At 36.4% G+C, this 23,079-nt stretch overlaps 2 protein-coding genes across 9 annotated transcripts in view; one reads left to right on the forward strand and one right to left on the reverse strand.

The window, feature by feature from the left end:
- Pgant9 (polypeptide N-acetylgalactosaminyltransferase 9) overlaps positions 1-10,727 on the forward strand; it is a 647,455-nt gene extending 636,728 nt beyond the window's left edge. For 7 of the 8 annotated variants that reach the window (XM_088226146.1, XM_088226145.1, XM_088226151.1 and 4 more), the window contains 2 exons: positions 4,691-4,819; positions 6,955-10,727. In XM_088226146.1, the coding sequence (XP_088082272.1) occupies positions 4,691-4,819; positions 6,955-7,095 (270 nt within the window). In that variant the 3' untranslated portion in view covers positions 7,096-10,727. Of the gene's footprint in view, positions 1-2,145; positions 2,251-4,690; positions 4,820-6,954 lie in introns of all 8 variants that reach the window. The other variant, XM_088226152.1, reaches the window with a different exon arrangement.
- Positions 10,728-18,268: 7,541 nt separating this feature from the next.
- LOC148281773 (uncharacterized) lies at positions 18,269-23,059 on the reverse strand. Its single transcript, XM_088226157.1, has one exon. It carries the CDS (start codon positions 23,057-23,059, stop codon positions 18,269-18,271), a length of 4,791 nt encoding a protein of 1,596 aa, XP_088082283.1.
- Positions 23,060-23,079: the final 20 nt, after the last annotated feature.

Here is a 23,079-nt window from a genome sequence, read left to right on the forward strand (position 1 = left end):
CATTTTTTTGTTCTTTGTTTATAATGAATATAACCAGCTATTGGTTTCGTGAATGATTGGATAATACCTCCTTTTCCACAGCCCAGTTGACAATTGGCTGACAATTATTGGCTGACAGAGCACCTGCTGTTCCTACTTTGTCAATATGTTTTGTGTTGTCTTTAGCACGCTGTTTTTACCTGCATGCGCTTTCCTTTAATTATAACCTTATTATTGAAAGTACACACAGATCACATTTGAACGTAGTTATGCAGAAGCAGCCAGTCCACAATTTTGAAAAAATGAGATATTGTTGTTATTACGTGCAGTAAGGTTAATTCTACGTTCTGCTAAAAATAGCCAGGCCGTTTTCACACAAAAAACTGTAATAATCCCCGTCTGAAATAGTGTTGATCACAAAAACAATATTTCTTTGTGCGCAGTAACATTTGCAGAAACTCTCACAGCACTAAAAAAATCATTCGCTTTAGATGCTGATGGAAAGATCTATGCCTCCAGGAATCTAATTATCTTAAATTAATGCATGTGGATAGTACATAATGCTTGTAATGTAATAGTCAGCGCATTTACCTGCCAAGCAAGAGTTCTCGGGTTCGATTCCCGGCATGGCAAATATGAAATATTTATTTAAAAGGGTGATTTCTCACCAGAATATTTCATAGTCCCTGGACTGGTACCTGAAGCGTTAGACTGATCATCTTACCTTCATGTAACAAAAATGATCAAAATACGCTGCAATTGGTGTATCAACGCAGTGCCCTTTTCACCATTAGGTGCGGGAAGGGAATGAAGATGATGACACATAAGTATTTAAATTTTATAAATTCCTTAATTTAAAAATACAAGTTGTAAAAAAATATGTTTCAATGCAGAATGTTACCTCATGCGTTCAAAGTTTATATGAGTTTTTATCATTTAATATAAGATCTGGCTGTTTTCTGTAAAATGCACATATATGGTTGTGTGATCCGCCAGGCTTTAAAAATCATTAAAACTGGTCAAAAACATATGTTTAAAAAAAAAATACTTTGCATTATTTATCATTTGTCAAAGTAAAAAACAATCCAACTGTTGTGTAAATTTAATTATTCATAATTTTCACAAAAGTGCTATTATCTCAGTTTCACTTTTCCATGGCTGGCTGTTTTTTGCAATAACTACGTTCAATTATTCGTCGTTGCGTCGTCTTACAAAGGATGCGAACTCTTTCTTATATATGTATTAATAAATTTCATTCAGATCGTAAATCTTTCCGGTGACAATTTGTGTCTGGACTCTTTGGATAGAAGAGCCAAGGATAAAGCGATAGGAATTTATAAATGCCACCATCAAGGGGAAAATCAGGTTTGATAGGAGAATGCCAGATATGTTTTCGGGACCAGTGCTTATTTTATGAAATATGTTTTTGAATTTATTGTAGAGTTTAAATGTGTGGTTTTCATATTTTTGGCTATTTGATTTCCAAAGTGGGAGACAAATAAAAAAAAAAAAAAAGGGATTTTTTAATGTTTATGAAGAAGTAATAATCCTTATTTACACATGACTTCATTGAAAAAATGTTTATGATAAAAATTGTAACTAACTTGCTTGAACAATATTTTGAGTTTGTCCAAATTTGTGTAGACAAGGACTGGATTCAACTCCCTGGGGAGCTGTTTATATTAACAAGCTCTTTAACTTCACAAACATCAACAGATGAAAGAATTGAAGGAATATAGATGTTCAAATATAGGCAGAATGGTGAATGTTACACAGTGTGTAAAGTGGCCACTTAAACCAGCCATTGACAGATCATAAGCCCTGTAGATGCCTAGACTTCTATATTACCTTATCTTAAATGTTCTTTATCTCTGTTGTAATATGTTATTAACTTGCTTGAAATTAAAAAATTCGAAAATTTCATTTTCGATTTTTAAAAATATTATTTAAGCATTAACTGCGGCAATTATTTTATTTTGACAATGCAACTAACATAATTTTATTTCCCCATATTTAAAAAATATATGTTAAATGTTATGAATGGGCTATTTATAGTTTCCAATTATCCGTCACTGTTTTTGACTAACCTCGCTTGTAAAGCATGAAAAATACTCACCTCTTGTTTGACCCTCACAATTTTCCATGTCTCCTTCCACCGGGCTGCAGATAGCGAACGAATGGTCTGACCATTGCCTGGATTCTGCTTGCAAGCCGGAAGATATGCACCAGCCCGCTGGTCTGTGGCGATGCCACCAACAGGGTGGTAATCAGGTAATAAGACTGCCGGGCTCCTTAAATAGAGAATAGCGGTACTTCTAATTAGGACTCGAATTACTTAACAATCCGGGAAGATGGAATAACAACTAAACTTGGGGGAGAAGAAAGCATGAAAAATATTTCATTATTAAAGTATTTTTCTCGAAATTAAAATCAAACCTAACACTTTCAATCAGACGATTCGTTAAGTTCTGTTTAATTTCTTACCCATTGTTTTAACATACGTCTCAGATATCATATATTTGGAAGATCCCAGGTATCACATTCGTCCTCCTTGACTCTCGATCCTTTTCACACTTCTCAAATAAGAACCTCAGCATGCCTTACTTATTTAATTATTCCAAATTTAGTTGCTTTAAATGTATTTCACAACTATTGAAACAACTCTTTGTGAGGTATCAATCAACAGTATAAAAATGGCCAACATCGCTGTTTTTCGATTATTTTAAACATTTTTAATAGCATCACCAACCATTTCAGAATTTTTATTTAAAAGCTAAGCATTTTTTCTTATCTTTCTTTTTTTTACTTGAAAATCTATTATCAATTTCATTTAAGTAAGAACTAAGCATATAAACTAAATCTAAATCAATTTTGATTCTGAAACCATTTCCTATGTATTGATCATTACGATTTAAATGCGCGTAGTATATATATTTCAAAATAAGTATATTTTATTACTCGAAATTTTCATACTACGCAAAACTTTATATATCCTTATTGAAAATTGTATAAAACTTTTTAGACTTCCTTGCGATGGCGCCCTGGAATTGGTTGTAGGCCATTGAGTTTAAGAGCAAAGTATGAGGCTCTATACACACGTCGTAAGACGCATATGTGTTCATTTTATAAAAGGTGGGAGTTGCTTTGATACCGGCAGATCAATTTGATCCCCCGAGAGTACGAAGGGGAGTTCTCCTCTTTCTCAATATGTGTTCCTGATCTTAAAAGCAATTTCTATACCGAACATCTCTCAACTATTCGGTAAAGATATCTTTGATCAAAGTAAATAAATGGTTACTTCATTAAGATGATTCTAAAAATATGAATGTGACTCGTAATTACATAATAATAAGGAAATATTGTACTATTTCTATACCAGCATCCAGAGATTTCAAAATGAAATAATTACGTTGAATTTGAAATCTCATGTACCTACGAAAATATTTTTTGATTTCATCACCAATAATAATTATTTTTATGTAAATAAGATCTTTATTTTATTTGTTATTTATAAAAATAGCGTAAAAACACTAAAAAAGAACCTAAAAACAAATATGGCTGAATTTTTTTAGTATTTTGTTGTAAATTTAGAGTTACAAATGTATTCAACAACAATATCTGTATTTTAATAAAGTACTTAAATAGAGATAAAGGTGAGTAATTCGGTTATTCGTTCTATTGATTTACTAACGCTTTTTTTGGTGTAATTATTAGTAATGATTGATCAGCAGTAATTGACCGCCATTGATATTTTTATAATAATTATTTATCACAGAAATCATTAGGATATTAATGTTTTAAATCACAGTAACCTTTAATCGGTTTAAATATTAACTATTATTAGATTTTTTACATGCATACCAATTTTTTTTTTAGGCATTGTAATTACAAATGTTATACAATATTAAAATTACGTAATAAATTTGCAACATTATATGAATAAATCAAATAAATATCGTAATAAATAATAATTATTATTTAATGCGGTCAATTATTGCATCTTTTATTATCAGTTATCATGCACCATATACTTTTAATACCAAAATTAACAACACAGTTTATTTTAGAGGTGTAGGTTTACTAATGAAATCTTAACTGTTTGATTTGCTCCATCCACAGGTAAGTGATAATTACTTTTTTTCTGCTTTCGAAAATTCTCGTTTTTTTACTGTTCGTATGTTGAAAATTTGCAACTATTTTCAACATATTTTTGTCATTAATGGAACGAAAAATTTAATTCTTAATGAATTCAATAAATTTATTTACCATTTAAATATCATAGAAATTGTTAACATTCAAAGCCATAATTATTAATTTATAACGCATAAAAACTCACGTTCACAATATTTTCTTGTGAATTTTTTAAATACACAAATTATTAAAATACATCTACTTACGTTTTTTTTAAAAACAATCATAGGTCAAAATTTATTAAAATTGATTTTAATACCTATTTTACTTTTACTCGTATGGTATCCATTGAAATGGCGAATTATCAAAATCACCTATTCAAAAATCACAACTATCTCTTAGATGTAGTGAAAGTGATGAAACCGGTCACTGGCTATTCATTATGTGTGTTTTTTTTTTTTTAATTGTAAAAAGTAATATTTTACTCAGACGATAATTTTCCAATACCGATTTTAGAGTCAATATATTTGTTTTCTTACATTATTTTCACGTTTTTAATATATTTTTTGTGTGCTTTTAGTACTGGATGTATTCCAAAGTGGGAGAAATCAGGAGAGACGAAACATGTTTAGATTACTCTGGGCAAGACGTGATCCTTTATCCTTGTCATGGGTCTAAAGGAAACCAGTACTGGGAATATGATCCTGACGTAAGTATAATAATTACACGTATTTTAATATTTATTTATCTATATTTTTTATAGGTAATTTTTATTATTTAAATCGTATTTTAACTCTTAATCAAAGTGGTTGACACAATTTTAAAAAAATGTATTAACTCTCAAACTACAAAGTAAAAATGTTTTTTTGATAATAAAAACACATTTGACTTATATTTTTTTCTGTTATATAATGTATTTATTTTAGATAGTTGTACAAATAAAATGAACCTGACCTAACGATATAAATAAAAAAATATTTTATTTAAAAAAACATTATTATAAAATCCAGTAGCCTTCTAATGACAGTATCTACTTACCTCTATTACTAATAATTTGGTCAATAAAAATTTGCTAGATTTTGTTTATTTTAAAATAAATCCGCTTCAAATTTAATAAATAGGCAAAGTACACTGATAACACAAACCTTTTTTCATCTATACAAATCGAACAATATATTAGTAATGTTTTAAATAATTTATTATTGTTATCAAAAAAAAAATACTTTGTGGTATGACATTACACACCTTTTTGTTTATACATTTGTATAAACCACTTTATTTTTTCTTTTTTTTAAAAATTCCTGACGATGAGGTAGTAACCTCGAAACCGGTCGAAGTGTAATTAAAAAAATTAAGTGGTTTATACAAATTTATAAACAAATAAGTGTTTTTAATAATTGTTCGATTTAATTGTTCTTTTAATATGTTTTATGCGTGCAATAATTACCGGCTGCACTTTTATGAATATGAGATGAGTATAAACGTAGGGTTTTATTTTATTATCATCAATTTTCTATTATGATATTCAAAAGTAGAACAAAGATGTAGTCTTATAACATTGGTTAATAAAAAAAATAGTAAAAAAAGTAATGTTCTGTGACTCAGATGACGTATGAGACATATTCCTCGGCCTCTTCTCACTAATCAATTTATGAATAAGAGTAGAGATAGACAAACTTCTAAGGAGCGGGCCAAAATATAACTATTTATTTTTTATTTTTTGAAACTAGGTAATTAGTACTGACATTTAATATAAATTAGCCAATGAAACCTAAAATTTGCTGTTCATAAGCTAAGAGTTCAAGTTGGCCAAGTTCTTTCGATTGTCACCTCTATAAGAGATCTTGGAGTGATCCTAGATAATAAACTAACTTTTCTGGAACACTTTGATAATATAGTAAACAGATCCTTAAAAATTTTAGGCTTTATTAATAGAACTACGTCTGATTTCCAAAGTATGCTTACACTTAAAACACTTTATTGCTCTTTAGTTCGCCCTATTCTTGAATATGCATCTGTAATCTGGTCCCCTCATTATGCTGTTCATATCAAGCGCCTTGAATCAGTTCAACATCGTTTTATAAGAAAAATTGCATGGAAGATGGGATTGGAAAGAGGAGACTATTCATATTCTGATATGGAGAGGTTTTTAAGCATATCAAGTCTTGAAAAACGCAGATGCATTGCAGATATAATCTGCATGTATAAAATTATGAACTGTCTCATTGATGCCCCTGAAATTTTGCAAAAGATTCTTTTTAACGTTCCCACCCGTAGACTAAGAAATAATGAAATGCTTTTCCTCGGTCACTACAGGACCAATTATGGTGCACAGTCGCCTTTGCCCAGAATGATCAGGCGGGTGAACGATCATCAAGATCTTGATTATTATGGTGTAAGGATGTCTTTCTTTACAAATCAGCTAAAGAATCTGTATAGTTAGCCTATGCTTTTTACTTAATCTAAAAAATCTATTATCTGTCTTTGCTGCTTATTTCTGTTCCTTATATTTTTTTATTCCTTTGTAAAAATTTCTTTTAATTGTAATGTTTATAATGGACTTTGTCCGTAAATAAATAAATAAATAAATAAATAAATAAATAAGAGGACCATCGGATTATTCCAAATAGTAATCGGTCTGCGTCCAGCAGACCTCGGGTTTTAATCGTTTCTCAAAATTAACCCTTTTGGTTTTCGACAGTGTTTTGAGTATGTCCAAATGTTTGCAGACTCGCTGGATTTCCTAACTAGGGAGTTACGAGTCACTATCGAAATTTAATTTATGTACTTGAAAGTTTCAAATGTGTTGCGAGTTTCAAATATGTCTTTTTTCCTCGTTTCCAGACCCGGCTCTTGAAGCACGGAAGCAGCGAGAAGTGCATGGCCATCAACAGCTTCAAGGAGAAGCTGGTGATGGAAGACTGCAATCCCGAGGAGAAGAGGCAGCAGTGGCAGCTGGAAAACTTTGACGCTTCCAAGATGTAGTGGTCCCTCGATAGGCAGGAACAGGACACCTCCGCCCGCGAAAATCTGGAATATTTCGTCTGGTGAACGTTGCCATCTTGCCTAGTACAAAAACTAAAGTTAGATAAACTGTGTTCAAACATTTCGTGAATGCGACAAAGCTGAAAATGTGAATTTCAACTTTAGTAAACAAAATATATATCCACGCCCTGTGGGTCGCCTGGAAAACTTTAGTGAATTTTATCAATAAGTTTTGAACTAGTTGCGTAACTTAAAGCACATGTTTTCAAATTTCGACGCATATTATTTTTTCTTACGTCAAATATTTCACTGTATTATTTTCGTATTGAAATTGCAATGCAGGTTTTATTAACACGTAATAAGGTGACTAGTGTTTTTGTAACATTCGAGACTTTTTAGTTGTATGATAAATGTTTGTATATTTAAATTTGATTGTGATTGGATAAGAAATGCAAAATCCAAAATGTGATTCTGAAATCACGGAATTAATATAAGGTTTTCTAGAAAATAACGATAGATATCAAAAATATGGCAGTTTTTAAACAATAAACATGGGTTCTATGAACTGTTCATTTCTAAAGGGAAAATACTCCGAGAATTAAATGCAACAAAAATGCGCGGAGTAAATCTTATAAAAATAAATATTTTAAATATCACATAGAAACTCAGCATTTTGTTATTTTTTTTCTAAATTAACTTATAACAAATACTCTCATTGCAACTTTCTTGCTATTCAATAAAAAAACGATTTGTTTTTCCCATACGAAAAATAACAGAAACAATACAGAATTTTCTATCATCATACCTACACATATTTTTACAATTGTTTCATGTTCACGTGATAAATCCATTGCTAAAAAAAGGACAGAAAATATTAGTCATAATATGTGGTTTCATTTACAGTGCAATATTAAAAAAGCATTAATAAGGAATATTGGAATTAAAGTCAACATCATCGCATATTATTTTATCATACCTGAGGTATTTTTAATTAAAAGAAAATAAAACTACTTTTAAATACTCCATTTATATTTAATAGTAATGCAAAAAAATGTGCATATCAGCGCGTAATCTTAAATCCTTTACCTTTTTCTGTGAATTCCAAAATATTTCTTTCCCTTTTTAAATCATGGATCTTGCCAATATATTTTATGTAGGTAGGTAGTTGTATATGTTTATTTTTGATTCTATAAGAAAATGTAACATTTATCTTAAATGTTCAATAGTATTAGTAAATTTTATTATTTATCGACTGAGTTATAGGCTAGTTTATCGTTTTTTTGTGTTTTGCAATATTACCTGTTTAGTAAAATAATGTATACCTAAACCCTTATCAAATTTGAAATATCATCTTCCAATATAAAATGTACTCTTGAATATTTATTAAGACCAATTTAAATATTAAATTGTTTAAAAAAATCAAAATTCTGAAACATTTTTTACAAAAACCATATCAATATTTGTAATCATAAAATTATTAAGAATTCCATTATTATAATTGAAAGTTTTTATTTATAATATATCTTAATGTGAATAAAACATAATATTTTCAATTTATCAACTGTTACTTCTATGTGCAATAATGCTTAGACATACCCATCTTCGATTGTATACATATTTATTTTTTCTTATAGTGTTTAAATAAAAGGAACAGAAAAATTTATCCTTATTTTTCCAAAAAAAAATATTTTGATTTGTTTAAATCGTTTCGCCTAGCTTTTAATGTGATATAAAAATTATCATTCGAGTATTTTCCAGTATGATTCATTTTCTAAAAACACTTCTGGGACATATTTTAATCGTATTCAACGAAACCTATATCATTTAGTGTTTTCCATAATATTTTTTTATAAAATTTACCCGAGGAACGTGTTAAAATCATATTAAAAGAAACACTTATCATTTTGTAGTGTTTTAATTTTTAAATTGAGAAATTGCATTCTTAAACAATCAATTTAGAAAATTCTCAATTCTAAAAAATGTGGATATATATATAAAATGATTTTAAAGAACTCTTGTTATTTAATGTCTTTAAAATAATATAGTAATGTAAAATAATAAATATTTTAATGTTAACGATATCTGATAAATTATCCAACTTACTAAATAATGTGTAGATATATGAAATATCGACAATAATTCATTTATTTTAGTAGTTTTTTTTAAACTCATATTTTAATATTTTTATGGATATTGTATTAAATAGTCCAATACCTGCCAGTATTTATGTATAAATAATATAAATGAATTGTTTCGTTTTCATTTTAATGTTGCCAAATTACTAAAAGTACGAAAATTTTAAAATCACTGTTATTTTTAAGATGTGTGTATATATAAATAAAATAAATACATAAATGTTCTTCGTTCCGTCTACATCGCCCATTTTTTTACATTTCTTAACTCAACTGTGTGTAATTTTGTTTTTTTAAATATAAATATGGAACTTTCTACTTTACTTATATTAAATTCTAGTCTCTATAGACGAAAAATATACTTTACTTGATAATCTAATGTAAATATATTTTTTTTGTAATGTTTAATATTTTTGAATTTTGTCTTACGACAAACGCTCAATAAAAATACATTCCTAATTAAGAAAATGAAAAAAATATGTTATTTAAAAAACTTTATACTTTTAATTTATACTTTCTATTAAATAGGTACCTATTAAATCCAAAATATATGATTTATTTTTAGCTTTCCTAAATTCATAAGTCAGCATTTTATTAGTATTATATTACTATTTTTTATTAGTATTAAAAGTGTTTTCAAATCGGCCAGTTACTTAATGAAACATAGATAAAAATATAATTTTACTCGTGTTATGTACTAGATTTTCAATTTCATTGAAATTATTAAAATAATAATGAATACTGAACATTTCCCTAAAATATATTTTTAACAATATTCTCTATGTAAATGTAAGCGTTATTACAATGCATTTTTGCTGGTTCATTTTATTAAGCTTGATATTTCTTTTATTTCATTTAATGATATTTAGAAATAAAGTCATTTTCCTTACTTACGCTTGAAAACTACTGAGCTTATGACAAAATAAAAAAAAAATATTTCCGCGTTAACCGAAAGATTTCATTTAAAAAAATTAATTATGTTTGATTCGATATACGTGAATATTTGATTTTTTCATTATTTTGCTTGTTAGAAAAATTGTTGTTTTTCAATAAATTGACGAACGATTTATTTACATACATAAATTAAGAAATATTCTCGATTTTACTTCTGAATCAACACAACATACAGAAAATATTATTATCTTATGTGTCATTTAGTTTTATTTTTATTGTATTCTTTGTTTATTGCAAATATGAAAATAAAGCACATGTTATTTAACAACTACTGTCCGATGTAAAACACATTTCTTGAAAATTAAAATTCAAACTTCTTTTTGATATTTCTGTTAGAAAAATCATCATCAAAAACTTTGTAAATCGATTATATAATATAAATATGTAAGGCGCAACTACTTTTGTAATATAAGATAAACATGTGCCTTATTACAAGATGTAGTTTTCAATTAAAATGTGTAAATATTAGTAACGTGTATTATAACAGTGTCCTAAAAGATTAATCTGACATATTATGGAAATAAAATTACTATGTTGACATCTTTACTATGTGCCTTATTTTATTTACTATACCATACGAGCCCCCATACCTTATGGTATATGGTATATAATATGGTCTAGCTTTTTAGACCTGGGTCTGTATCACAATGGAAAGTTAACATTTATCTTTAATTTTATCAAAACAAACAAACCATCATGCAGTTTCTCCGTAGGGGTAGGCAGAGAGGATAGAACGTCATATCACTCTGTATTTGCATACATACCTCGCTTTCTCTACCCTTCATACATCTTCTCATGCACGCACACCGATTATTCCTGCTCTTGACATGTCCATCTTCAAGTATTTAATGGACTTGATCTTGCCATGTCTTTCTCGTTCTTCCTCGTTATCTGCATCCATCAACATTCGCAACGTAGATCCTTTTTGTCGTTCTTTCGCTGTCCATTCGCTCTACATCTTCTGTCGATAATGCATGTCTAAGCCTTACACCGTTTACGGATCTCGACATTTGTGCACCTACCATACATCGTTTTACCACACATTCGCCTGGAGGATCGCATTTCGACAGCATTTAACCTACTTTGATCATCATTTTTCCAATTCAATACTTCGCTCCCATACATTAGATGAAGATTTTATCAATAAAATAAAATTATGTTTTCTGTTTTGAAAATATTATGTCGATGCATTTTTTTTTTCATTTTTTAAGCAAATACGGAGAAGTATCTTAACAAGGCCTCTGCTGGTTATTCCACCAGGACCGCGATTGTAATGGGAAGTTAAAGAGGTCAAAGGTCAGAGGTCTTCACCATGACGGCATAGTTGAATATAAATTCTCCCGAGCGATTACAAAGATACACTATCGACCCCCACCTTCAAGTTTTGGGTATACCTACCCATACCCACATCAATATGTACCATAGGTGCGCGTACGCCACGGTACACATATCTACGCACTCAAGTGATATACTGATATACCTTTCTAATGACGTCAGATAAATTCTAAGATAAATTCTCCCGAGCGATTCCGAAGATACACTTCCGACCACCTTCAAGTTTTGAGGTAGATACATCGGTATGTACAAGTAAAGTAACTTTATTTGAGACCACGCATACATATACGTTTGCTCTATCTAAATACATTTCTGAGGGGTAAAATTGTGTGTCGATTGAACACGTAGGCCCAATAAACACAAATCGTCCAAATCTACACGGCACGGTAAAATTAGGGTGGATTGACATTTATTATATTATAAATATATATTATGTTGTATTTATTTAAAATTGATTCATGGGCTACTCTTAAGTGAAAATCCTGCAAAAGGAAATCAAGTGGAGATTATTCACCTTATTGCGTTTGTCTGACATTAAATAAATAAATTTAATTAAAAAAATATATAACCAGAATACTATAAATATCAAATCACTCTAGGTTATATTATTGTGCCGAGCAGATTTTTACCGCTGTGTGAAACGGGACAGGTATGATTAATGACATCATTAGTGTTACCCTAACGCAGGTATTGGATGATATTTTAATCTATTATTGAACGATTTTTTTTTCATCTTTTTTTCGTTTCATTTTTATGTGAAACTGAGAGATACATATTTTTCACAATTTTGATAGTAAACGATTATTTGGCGGTAGAAATTCCAGTTATTCGTGGTAAATAATATATTAAGTATTTCAGTTTGTGTTTAAATAAAATATAATATCGAAAATATATAACATCGATTGAAAAGGCAAAATAATAATTAAAACTTAATTATATTGCCGAAAATATTATTCTTTTTCAATTTGACAAAACTTACCTTTAGACCTGACAGTAAGAAAATGAATGAAAAACAATTTATTCAGGTACCAATTCATATAAAAACAAAGTAGTTTTGTATTAAAAGTTTATATTAGTTCTTAAAATGTTATGTAGTCATTAAAAACCTTTAAATAAATTTAAAAAAATTATGTACTACCTACCTACATAAGATTTTTAATCTTGCACTTATCTTCGTGATGTACCCCGAGCGTCAATGAAACGCAGTAAAAAAACATTTAATGTAAATCTTGAAGGGAATCGACCCCGAAGTTTACTCATGGACGGTAGAAAAACTTTGCCATCGCACATTTTATTAGTGTAAAGGTGTAATTACTGCCACCTATTGTCAGAAGACGAAACTGTTTATTTAAAATATCAAAAGCTTGAGTTTGAAATTCAGAGATGCCACTAACGTAACAATATTCTGAATTCAGATTAGTTAGTATAATAATTTATTGTAAATAGCTTATTATTTATTTTAGCTGAACATTGGAAAAAGAATCATGAATACCTCAAACTGTTCTGGGACAGAATAAACTGTAGTAGGTTTAATGATTTTAATATTTTTTTAAATAAATAATATAATTATATTACTGCACATAAACTTTTGGGTTATTATTTATTGTTTGCATTTGCACACAAGCCTTAATATCAAAAGTAAAGTAGTAAATGCAAAAAAAACAGCATGAAACACCTAGTCTGGAGAAAAATCATATTTTCATTTCACCGGGAACGCGTGAAGCGTCTTAGCCATTAAAATTTTAAAGGTATAAAAAAAATGAATTTGGTTGTGGCCCCGTGTTCCGGACTCACGGATCAAAGGCCCGTGCTTTGAATCTCACTCTAACCCAACTTGATTCCCACTATCTAATAGTGAATTATATACAACTTGTCGAAAATGGCCCTTAAAATCGAATATTTGTATTAAAAAAAGATAAAAGAAATAAAATTAAAAAGCTATGGGGCGCTCAAATTTCATAATTCATCATTGTTCCCTCTCCGCACCTAATGGTGCATAGGGCACTGCATCGGTATACCAATAGCGTATCTTGGTCATTTTTGTTACATGAAGGTAAAGTGCCGGTGCCAACACCTGAAGCGTAAGACTGATCACTAGATTGGTCTAGGAACTATGCAATATTTTAGTGTAAAAACACCTTTTTAAATAAATGTTTATTATCAACCATGTCGGGAATCGAACACGAGACCTCATGCATGGTAGGCAAGTGCGCTGACCATTACATCACTATACCGATTAAAGCATAAGAAAATACTTGGAGGGGTAAACTTGGTTCTATTTTAAGTTTCTCAAAAAAGTTGTAAACTCAATTTTGTTGGAGTCGAACCGATTGTTATGTTTATGATTATAGATAGGAAAACTTAGCAATTTACAATGGAATCCTGGTGTAAGCAAAGTACATATAAATTTTGGTAAGCTGAATGCTGTTAAAATGCCATCTCTTAAGCCAACTTATGGTAAAACCATATATTAATAATAAGTGGTGCACGAATGTTTAGATCCGTGCATTATGTAAGGCTGAAACAATTATTATCGACCAAATCAAGAAAGATGTTCTGCGTTGATCCAGATCAATTTCCAAAAATGTAGAGCGCAAGAGCGGCTGAAAGAATTTGCGATGCAAATCTCGATGGATGCAGAAAACGTAGAAGACCGAGAAAAACATGGTTTTACCAAATTCCAAAAGACGGACATGTCAAAAGTCGGAATAATCATTATGCAAGAAGATGTATGAACAAAGGAAGCGCGGTCTGTATGAAAAAACAGACTAAAGTGGCGTTTTATTCTCTCTACTTACGTACAGGTGAAAACAGCGTGACTGTTTGATTATACAGATAATAATACAATATCAAATATGTCTTTAGAACATCAATTTAAAATTTCTTTTTTAAACCAGCACAGTCATAGTAATAAACAATACATAAAGAATAACAACAAATAACAAGACAAAATAATTATGGGTTTCATATGGTAACAAAAAAAAAAAAAAAAAACCTACAGTTCGCTAGGGGGAAAAGGGAGTGGGATGGGAAAATATGGAAGGAAGAGAAGAAGAAGAAATAGTAAGTAAATATTAAAAAATAAATAAAAATAAAAATAAATGTCAACATACAACATACGTTCATACACATACATACATATACACACGTGAACATGCATATACATATATATATATATATACCCATACATACGTAATGTATGACACAAATGAACATTTACGCATACACTAATGCACATACATACGCTACATATATATAATTAATAATAAAATAATGAAAACTAATAAATAAAACGATAAACATTAGTAACTACAAATTTTGCTCTTGTGACGTCGGTTTCGCAATTTTGATATATTTTTTAAAACAGTATTTTCTTTCGTTGAAAAAATCTATTTAGCTAAAAATTTTATTGTATGACGAGCATACTCGACAAATGTATTCATTTTTAGATTCGATTGTTGAAGAGGTATTAATAAAAGAATATTAAGTCTACATTAAACCGGGGTATTCTAAATTTTATTTTTGATAATAGTTTAGCAGAATCAATTTTGTTATTTAAGATTTTATATAAATACACTTGCTCTTAAACAACTCTGCCATAATTAAAATATATTAATCTTATACTGTAGATGCAATATAAAATAATGATAACCCTCATATTATATTACAGTACTGCTTTTTAATTTATAAAACTCAATGATCAGGAACGAAATTTTTTTAATTTGTAAAACTCAATGGTCAGGAACAAATCATGACACACGGTAAAAACTCGCAACCACATCCTTTCAGTCACCCGTGACTTAGCGCATGCGTACTCAGCTTCATAATACTGACTCAGGAATATCACTGACATCCATAGCACACTGTCATAAGTCCAACAGACTGGAGTACATACTTATTGACGCGCGCTATCATAACAGTACAGCGCATGCGCCATCCGCCATTTGTAATTTTCTAACTGAACCAGACGAACTCATAAGGGGTCGCAGAGTTTTCAAAACACAACTGAATTTTACTTTAACATTCATTTAATTAAAGGAAAAAATATTGAGCCATGTTGAAGATACTCAAAAAGCAGTAGACGAAAAAATATACAAGAACGACGTTTAGTTGGAAAAACATGGTTCAAAGTAATTGTTGATTGTTTTGTCTGTTGTGATTCCGTGTGGGTTACCTGGTGGGCGGATTGTTTTGATTCTGAACTGAGGTTAGTTTTGGGAAACGCGAGGTTGCCAGGGGCTGGCAGCTGATGGTGGAGTGAAGTGAAGAGATACGAAGCTGAAGACCCTTCAGCGTGAACCGAAACACCGGCCTCGGTCGGGAATCCTACCTGGAGCAGCAACAGGTAATGAATTTAGCATAATTATCTGCATATCGGGAGCATTTATTTCATAGTATTCTGTCATAAAATTTTACTATCAATCGTGTTCAATCATTGGCTTGAACCAATGTGACTTCTCACGTTTTGTTGCATTCCTAAGTGTAATGTTTAATTAATGTATGGCATAGAACGCATTATTTTTACAAACACGCTTTTATCATTAATCTCTCCACCTGTTACAACATTTTTTTTAATCAATTTATTTACCAACCTTCCGTTGTTTATGTTCCGTTATTAAGAATGGTATTAATTGCTTTTCAATATATCGTGCCGTATTTTTTTTTCTCTTCAAAGCTATGTTTTTTAAATGACTTTTTTAGATAAGAATTTCTAACGTTTATTTCACCAATACGTAAAAAGTCAGGGCTTTGACATCACGTTGGCGGGGGATTTAACCTTGACCTATATTAATCAATGCGCAGAATGATCTTACTGAGCCTACCGATCAGAAAATTATGATCTGCTGCAAATAATTCATAATAATTTTCCCTTTAATTATTTTTTTTATATTATAACAATGATATTTTAACGGGTAAATGTTGTAAAGAAAAGCATTTATAATTAACTAAAATTAAGTTCCCGTAAATAAAAATTCAATTGATTTGCTTTAGTTATTGACTTAATTTATTATTTTTATCAGCTAGTAACTCTTTTTACTTGCTTCTATCTTTAAATTTTTTCTAAAAATGAAGTCAGCAATCATATAAAAATAGGTTTGTTTTTTTTATTTTTTCATACGCCTACCTATAGTTTGTGTTATGATTGTTTTATTAAGTTCAAGTGGATACATAAATACTGATTCAATTACTCATAAAATTTCCTTGAACAAAACCGCAGACCTAAAATACAACAAATACTATAATATTGTACAGTCGTACAGTCGTACTACAGCGCCATGACTTCCTGTAGATTATACGATAAATTAATTTTCACATTCAATTGAAGTTATTTATTTACAATTATTTATGGAATTCAATTGAAATTATACAGGTGACTGAAACTGAATCTGCCATAGCAAATTCGCATATAGAGAAGGTCAATTGCTAATTATTGGACTTGACTTTCCTTACCTAAAGTTTTATAGTTTGGGAGATATGTCAATTTTTATACTTTATTGAGATTTTTCTAAAATTTGACCTTCAAGCATTCAGAACTTTTTTTTTTCTTCATTATTTTAGTTTTTTAAAAATTATTAGTTGGTAGTCATAAACATTTGTGGTTAAAATACGTCGGAACTTCCCTCAAACTAGGGTTAAACAAAAATATATTACGCTGGAGACGAACCAGAGAACTAACTTAGAGTAGAATAAATTATTGAAACGCCCTGTTTTTTTTTATTTATTTCAGGTTGAACTTGATCGTAAAACTTTTTTATTAAAAGCGTTATATAAGGAGAGTATATACTATATTCTAATGTCATCTTTATTTTTTTTACCCTAGCTTAAGAGAATTTCCGACGTATTTTTATCACAAATGTGTATGACTACCAACAAATAATAAAAAAACACTAAAATAATGAAAAAAAAAAGCTTGAAGGTAAAATTTTGGAAAAAGCTCAATAAAGTATAAAAGTTGACATATCTTCCAAACTATAAAACGTTAGCTAAGGAAAGTAAGGTCCAATAATTAGCAATGACCTCTGTAACGTACGCGTTACCACGATGAAAGTTTCGCCGGTTCGTCACCCGCGTCTGCCGCAGTCAAGCTTCCCGGCGTAAGTGGGAAGCCGCCCTCCCAGACAGAGCCAAAGACAAAGTCGGAAGGTAGGAGCACAGCTGCGCCGACCGCAAGTCAACCTCAATAGCCCTGAAAAGGACTTTCCACCCGGTCCAAGTGGTGCAGAGAGGCGAAGGCAGTCAGCAGGCAGAGCGGAGCGAAGAGCGAAGTGCAGGAAGGCGAACAGGACGGAGAACGGAATAAAACACGTGTGAACTGTTCAGAGTTAGGAACTCAACTGATTTAATATCTCCAATTGACCGCCTTATAAAGCGGTGCGCGTCGGGCTCCGTGAGTCGGCCATCCCACCCGCGCCGGCTGCCTCGGAGTGGTGGGGGTAATCTTTCCCCGCCACTCGCTACATGCCGCCGGCCGCAGGTGGCGTAAATACGGGCGCTCAATGCCCGTACGGGCCATTTCGTCGGCAGCCGCGACGCGCGCAACATGACATTTACATAATATATTTTTGTACATTTTATTCATTTTAACCTAGCTATTTTTCCCCGGTAATACTGAGGCCAGGCTCGAAAGTGACCATTTTATCTTTATTGAGAGCCCAGCCATCAGTTCTATACATTTACCGGGGATCCTTTCTAATTAATGTATTATTTTAATTTATTCGATTTTACGCGTCCGGAACACTCCCCCCGTGCAGCTAGTCTGTACTATTTTCCTGCTGGGCGCGTTGTTCCTCTTCCTTCATTAGTACGGCGATCTTCACCGCTGGTCTGGTGTAGGTGCCGTTGGTGGTCCGCACCTCGACGACTCGTACTTGTCCGTCAGCTGCTGGTTCTGCACGGGTGACTCTGCCGCGAGGCCAAGAATTCCGCGGCAGATTTGGGTCCATGATGAGCGCGAGGTCCCCGACCTGTATTGGAGGCGCGGGCTCGCGCCATTTCTTCCTGTGCGCCAAGGTGGGAAGATACTCCCTCAGCCATCGGCGCCAAAACATGTCGGCCATTTTCTGGGCGATCCTCCATTGCTTATGAAGGCAGGCCCCTTCTTCCCTTTTGTTATAATATGCCAGAGTTGGCTGTGTGTTGGCTGACCCGAGCAAGAAGTGGTTCGGGGTCAGCGGTGCTTCGTCGTTGGGCTTGGTTGACACATGCGTGAGCGGGTGATTGTTCACGGTGTACTCTGCTTCAGCCAATATGGTTTTGAGGGTCTCCTCTCTTGGAGCCTGCTCGTTGAGGGTTGCGTGGAGGGCTCGTTTTACAGATCTCACGAGTCTTTCCCACGCTCCCCCCATATGAGGTGATGAGGGCGGAATGAATTTCCACTCAATTTTGCGAACTGTAAGTTCGGCGAGCATTCTGGGGTCCGCCAGGAGCTCGTCTACGGCCTGTTTCAGCTCTTTGTCCGCTCCCCTGAAGTTGGTAGCGTTGTCCGAGTATAACGTGTGTGGGCAGCCTCTGCGGGCGGCCATCCTTCTTATGGCCATTATGGCGGAGTCGCTTTCGAGGGACGACGCTAGCTCCAGGTGGATCGCGCGTGTGGTGAGGCAGGTGAACAGTGCCCCATAGCGCTTTTCTTTTCTTCGGCCGTTGGTGATCATCATCGGTCCGAAGAAGTCAAGCCCGCAGTGCGTGAACGGCGGCGTCCTGAAGGCCAGTCGGGCCTCAGGCAGTTGCCCCATCAGCGGGGGTTGGGGCCGGCTGCGCAGCATTTTACACAGCGGGCACCATCGTGTTATCTTCCTCACAGCCCCGCGGAGTCGCAGGATGAGGTAGCTGGCTCTCAGGTCGGCGATCGTCCTCTCGACTCCCGGGTGGCCACCCTTCCGGTGGCTGTGCGTGATCAGCAGCCGGGTGTATGGGCAGGTCCCGTCCATGATAGGCGGCGCGCTGCAGTCCTCTGCGAAGCTCTGTGCCGCTTGGATGCGCGTTCCCATCCGGATGACTCCCTCTTCGTCTAAGAAGGGTGCCGCTGCATGGAGGCGGCTGTGCGGCGGGATAGGCGCCTTTCGTCTCAGGAGCTCCAGCTCTTCTCCGAAAGCCGTCTCCTGGGACCGCTTCAGCAGCATGATTTCTGCGGCCCGTGTTTCTGAGGCGTGAAGTTCAAAGGTCCCCCCTGGGGACGGCAGGGACTCGTGGCGGCGGCATCGTGCGATGAATCGCAGCACCCATGCCGTCGCCCTGACGAGTCGGGTCCACGACGAGAAGCGCTGCACCTGGGGTAGGGCCTCCGTCCGTCTGATGTGGCCCACGAAGTGGCGGGGTTGTTTCCGCTCCAGCGTCTTCTCGTCCGGTTGTTGTAGTAACTTCTTCTCTTTCGGCCAGTCGGCTTCCCCTTTTCTCAGGAAGCCGGGGCCTCCGAACCATAGTCCCGACCTCGCAAGGTCGGGTGGGCCCTTGTCGCGGGTCCCTATGTCGGCTGGGTTGTCCTTGGTGGGGACCCATTTCCAGTCCCGTACGTCTGTGAGCTCGTCAATCTCGCCCAGCCTGTTTGCGACGAACGTGCTGTACCGCAGTGGGTCGGTTCGCAGCCAACACAGGACCGTGCTCGAGTCCGTCCAGAACACGGTTTGGGTGATGAGAGCTCGACTCTCTTTTTTTATGGTGGCGGCCATCCTTGCCGCTAGTAGCGCTGCCTGGAGTTCTAGTCTAGGCACTGACAGAGGCTTTAGGGGGGCCACCTTGCACTTCGCCATTGCGAAACTTGTGGTATCGGCCCCCACAAAGTATGCCACTGTGCAGCATGCCTGCTCTGACGCGTCGCAGAACACGTGCAGTGTCACGGGTTCTTTCTGCCCTTGCAGCGAGCATCTCGGTATTGTACAGCCGTTCGCTGCCAGCAGGTCGCGCCATTCCAACCACTTTTCGGCGTGGTCCGGTTGCAGCGGTTGGTCCCAACCTGTGTTTGTCCTCCAGATGGCTTGCAGCAATATCTTCGCCCGTATCGTGAGGCACGCAATGAAGCCTACTGGGTCGAAGATACTCATGGCGGCGCTCAACATGCCGCGCTTGGTGGGTCGCTCCGGGATGGCTGCACTTTCGGCTCCGTGCCGAAATATAAATAGGTCGCTCTTGGGATCCCATACGATCCCGAGGACCCGCTCCGTCATTACTTCTTCCCCTATGGTGACTGCTGTATTGGCCCGGTCGTCGGCCTTTACTTCTTCCAGGACATCTGGTTTGTTTGAAGCCCACCCGGTGAGCCGGAACCCGCCATTGCCGAGTACGAGGGTAACATCTCGTACCAGGCTTGCAGCTGTTTCTTCGCTGTCTGTGGCGTCTAGGTAGTCATCCATGTACATATTGTGCTCGATCGCCTCTGCTGCGGCGGGAAATTCTTTCGCGTGTGCTCGTGCGACTGTGTTTCGCACGAATTGCGCGCTGCTGGGTGAGCACTTCGCTCCAAACATCATGGACGCGAAGACAAACGTGTCGGGCTCCTGCCCGTCCTGCGTCCGCCATAGGAACCGCTGCGATTGCTGGTCGGCTTCCCGGATTCTTATCCGCAGGAACATCTCCCGTATGTCGGCCGCGATGGCTACTCGTCCCTCTCTGAAGCGGATCACGTTTCCGAGGAGGGATGAAAGCAGGTCAGGTCCCGTCAGTAGATGGTCGTTCAACGCCGTCCTCTGGAACTGGGCGGCGGCGTCGAACACGACCCTTATCTTGCCAGGCTTGTTGGGGTTTGTCACCGCGAAGTGGGGCAGGTACCATTTGCGCGAATGGTGGGCGTCTACCTCCTCGCGGCTTAGTTTGACGGCGTATCCCTTTTCAATGTAGTCCGCCATCTTGGCGCGATATGCGATCGCCAGTATCGGATCCTTCCGTAGTTTATTTTCCAGGGAGTGCAGCCGCTTCATGGCTGCTTGCCGGTTGCAGGGCAAAGAATCTCCGTCTTTCGCCCACAGTAAACCGGTCTCCCATCGTCCGGATGGTAGTTGTGTGGTTGAGCTGCTCATGAGCTCCGCCGCTCGCACATCTGCGGCGCGGCAACGTTCCAGGGTGGTTACACCTAGCGAGTCAACGGCGAAGCTCTTCTTTACCAGTTCCGCTAAGTCCCTTTCACCCTGGCCGTCTGGGGGTAATTCAAAGGCGGGGTGCACAGCCCCGCCGTAGGTGACGGCTCCTAGGGCCGTCTCGATGGTTAGCCGCCCGTCCTCTTGTAGGACTGGCGGGCCTGTAGATACCATTAGGGTGGCGTAATCAAGACCGATTAACATCTTCGGCTTGATGCCTGGCCCGTGTGTCTTGGTGCTCTTTCGGTTGCGGTGCGGCAGATCCATGACCCGCACCGTCTGTGCCTGGACACCAAATTCTTTGTTTCCTTTAACGAGGATTACGGATACACGCTGTGATTGTAGCGTGTCCGTGTTCCCACTGGCACCGATGAGTCTCAACTCCTCGCAGGCCCCGGTGGCGCCCACTGCACGGGCGACATCCTCCTCGAGGAGAGTTACCGATGAACCCTCGTCTAGTAGTGCGTGGATCTCCATTGACCCACGCGGGCCCTTCAAGGTTACTGGCACTACCTTGAAGGTCACTGGGACTTCCGTTCGCCTTGTCAATAAGACTTGCTCGTTCGGCGTACTGTCCACTCTCTCGCGGTGTAGTGACCGATGATGCCGCCCGTGGCACTCGTCGCACTTCGCCGCCTCACAGGTGGTCGTTTTGTGTCCCGGTTCTAGGCATCCGTAGCACACGAACTTGGCACGCACAATTGTCCACCTCTCCTCTACCGTTTTCCGGAGAAACTTCCGGCATTGTCCGAATGCGTGTCCACTCATGTCGCAGAACAGGCATTTTTTGTCCTGAGTGAGAAACACGTGCCTTTCTTGGGTACGCCTTTTCTCCACTCGGGCGGGTTCCGTGCTGATCCCGATGCAACCCGCATTCGGTATTGCACCGGTCAGTCTCGCTAGCCACAGTGCCAGATCCCTGGGGGTAGCTTTTCTCACGGTATCCGCTCGTGACATAATCCACATCATCCTCTCGACTCGTGGCAGCTTCTGAGTCATCTCGGACAGAAGCTTCGGGGAGGAGAGGTGGCTTCCATCGAGGCCCTCTACGGTCGATACGACGTTTCTTATCGCGACCGCGTAGTCCGTCAGGGCCTCCAGGGATGCGTTGTCGGCCAGTTTAGGGAGTTTTCTTATCCGCTCCAGTACTCTGTCCACGACGATCTCCGGGTGTCCAAAGGCGGCCTCTAACATCTTCACAATGTCCGGCACATTTCGGGGATCTACCAGCAAAGACGACACTGTGGCCTTGGCCCGTCCTGTGAGGGCTCGTTGCAGACGGAGAATGTTCTCCGCGTTTGTAAGGGAGCACATCTGTGTCGATTGATCAAATTGCGCCTTAAATATTCGCCATTCTAGCGGGTCGCCGGAGAATTGCGGTAGATCCCTAGCGCCGGTTTGCCTCGCCATGAACGTGTGCCACTCCGGCGGCTGTCTGTATTTTGTCACAGGCTCGCCGGTGGCACCCGGCGGCATGTATTCCGTGGGTAGCCCCA

The sequence above is a fragment of the Micrasema longulum genome, unplaced genomic scaffold (assembly GCF_059751315.1).
Source record: "Micrasema longulum isolate JH-2025_06_02 unplaced genomic scaffold, ASM5975131v1 h1tg000411l, whole genome shotgun sequence".
Lineage (NCBI taxonomy): Eukaryota > Metazoa > Arthropoda > Insecta > Trichoptera > Brachycentridae > Micrasema > Micrasema longulum.

Bases quoted from the DNA above. Each gene is read 5' to 3' on its own strand.
- LOC148281773 (XM_088226157.1), bottom strand. From the start codon at position 23,059: ATGCCGCCGGGTGCCACCGGCGAGCCTGTGACAAAATACAGACAGCCG.